At 33.9% G+C, this 1701-nt stretch overlaps 1 protein-coding gene across 1 annotated transcript; it reads left to right on the forward strand.

Moving 5' to 3' along the window:
- The first annotated feature begins 214 nt into the window (after positions 1–214).
- Positions 215–1156, forward strand: LOC121451396 (olfactory receptor 8B3-like). Its single transcript, XM_041656849.1, has one exon. The coding sequence runs from the start codon at positions 215–217 to the stop codon at positions 1154–1156; it is 942 nt and encodes a 313-aa protein (XP_041512783.1).
- The last annotated feature ends 545 nt before the right edge of the window (positions 1157–1701 follow it).

Consider the following 1701-nt stretch of genomic DNA (forward strand, 5'->3'; position numbering starts at 1 on the left):
TCGCATGTGATTAGTCCAGACACTCCAATATGGAGGAGACATTTTAACTCTTTATCATCAGAAAACCAGAAACAGAGTCACTGATTTCATGTGGGTTACTTCTACACATTCTCAGCATGTTCTTCATTTTTGTAGCTGACTATAATTTTTGGATGCTCTGTGTGCTTTTCTAATTTTACCATATATTTTCCCAATTCTTCAGATTCTCTTAAAAATGGCTCTGACAAATGACTCTATAGTAACTGAATTTGTTATCTTAGGGTTAACAGTCAAACCTGAGTTACAAATACCCCTTTTCATACTCTTCCTAGTAACATATATTATAACTTCATTGGCGAATTTAGCTTTGATCATTCTAATTGTGCTGAATTCTCACCTCCACACCCCCATGTACTTTTTCCTCTTTAACTTATCCTTCATTGACCTCTGTTACTCTTCTGTTATTACACCCAAAATGCTGATGAGCTTTTTATTAGAGAAGAACATTATCTCCTATATGGGATGTATGACTCAGCTCTACTTCTTTTGTTTCTTTGCCATTTCTGAATGTTATCTTTTAACATCAATGGCCTACGATCGCTATGTGGCTATCTGCAATCCACTCTTGTATAATGTTGCCATGTCTCCTAAGGTGTGCTCTTATCTTTTGCTTGGGTCATATTTGACGGCATTTTCTGATGCCATGATCCATACAGGATGTGTTCTGAGATTATCCTTCTGCAACAGAAACACCATCAACCACTATTTCTGTGATCTCCGTCCTCTGTTTCAGCTCTCCTGTACCAGCACGTATGTTAATGAGATGGAGGTTTTCATTGTAGGGACAAAAGATGTATTTGTCTCTACTGCCATCATCTTTACCTCATATGGTTTTGTCCTCTCCAGCATCTTCCAACTAAATTCCACTGAAAGCAGGTTTAAAGCTTTCAGCACTTGCAGTTCACATATAATTGCTGTCTTATTGTTCTTTGGATCTTTAGCCTTGATTTATCTTAAACCTTCCAGAACAGGATCTCTGGAAGAGGGAAAGATCTTTTCCATCCTTTATACCACTGTGGTTCCCATGATGAACCCTTTAATCTACAGCTTGAGAAACAAAGATGTTAAAGTTGCACTCAGTAAAACTCTGAGCAGAATTTCTTTGAGCAGGGATTAACCCTCTTTCGTCTTGTTGTTTGACCATAGAATGCACAAACCTAGTAATATAGATTTCTACATTTTATTTTATTTTTCCTTACCACATACACTATTTTTCCTCCAATAATCTTACTTGCCTAATCTCATTATTATACATACATTTCATTGATCATAGCATTAATAGTTTGTTCATATATATATATATTCCCTAATATATATATATTATATGAAATATATATTTCATTGATCATACCTTTAATAGTTTGCTCATAGGTCTTTGTAGAGGAACAGTCACAATCACTATTTGAGTGATGAATAGTTCCAGCATTCTTGGTTTGTCATTTATCTGAATTTAAGTAAGAACAACTGTATTTTTAAAATATATTTCTAAAACAAATGATGTGTTGAAACTCAACTAGATTGATAGTTTATATAATGCCACATGATTTTTCAATGACCATCATGTTAAAAAAATAACTGTAGTCTTTTATGCCTACTATATTATTTTTGTATTTCTGTCTACTTTATTTTATTAGTGTCATTTCATTAAAGAGAAAAGAGAAG

This window comes from Microtus oregoni, unplaced genomic scaffold (genome assembly GCF_018167655.1).
Source record: "Microtus oregoni isolate MIOR12 unplaced genomic scaffold, Mior012 000008F_ref0000371, whole genome shotgun sequence".
Classification (NCBI taxonomy): domain Eukaryota; kingdom Metazoa; phylum Chordata; class Mammalia; order Rodentia; family Cricetidae; genus Microtus; species Microtus oregoni.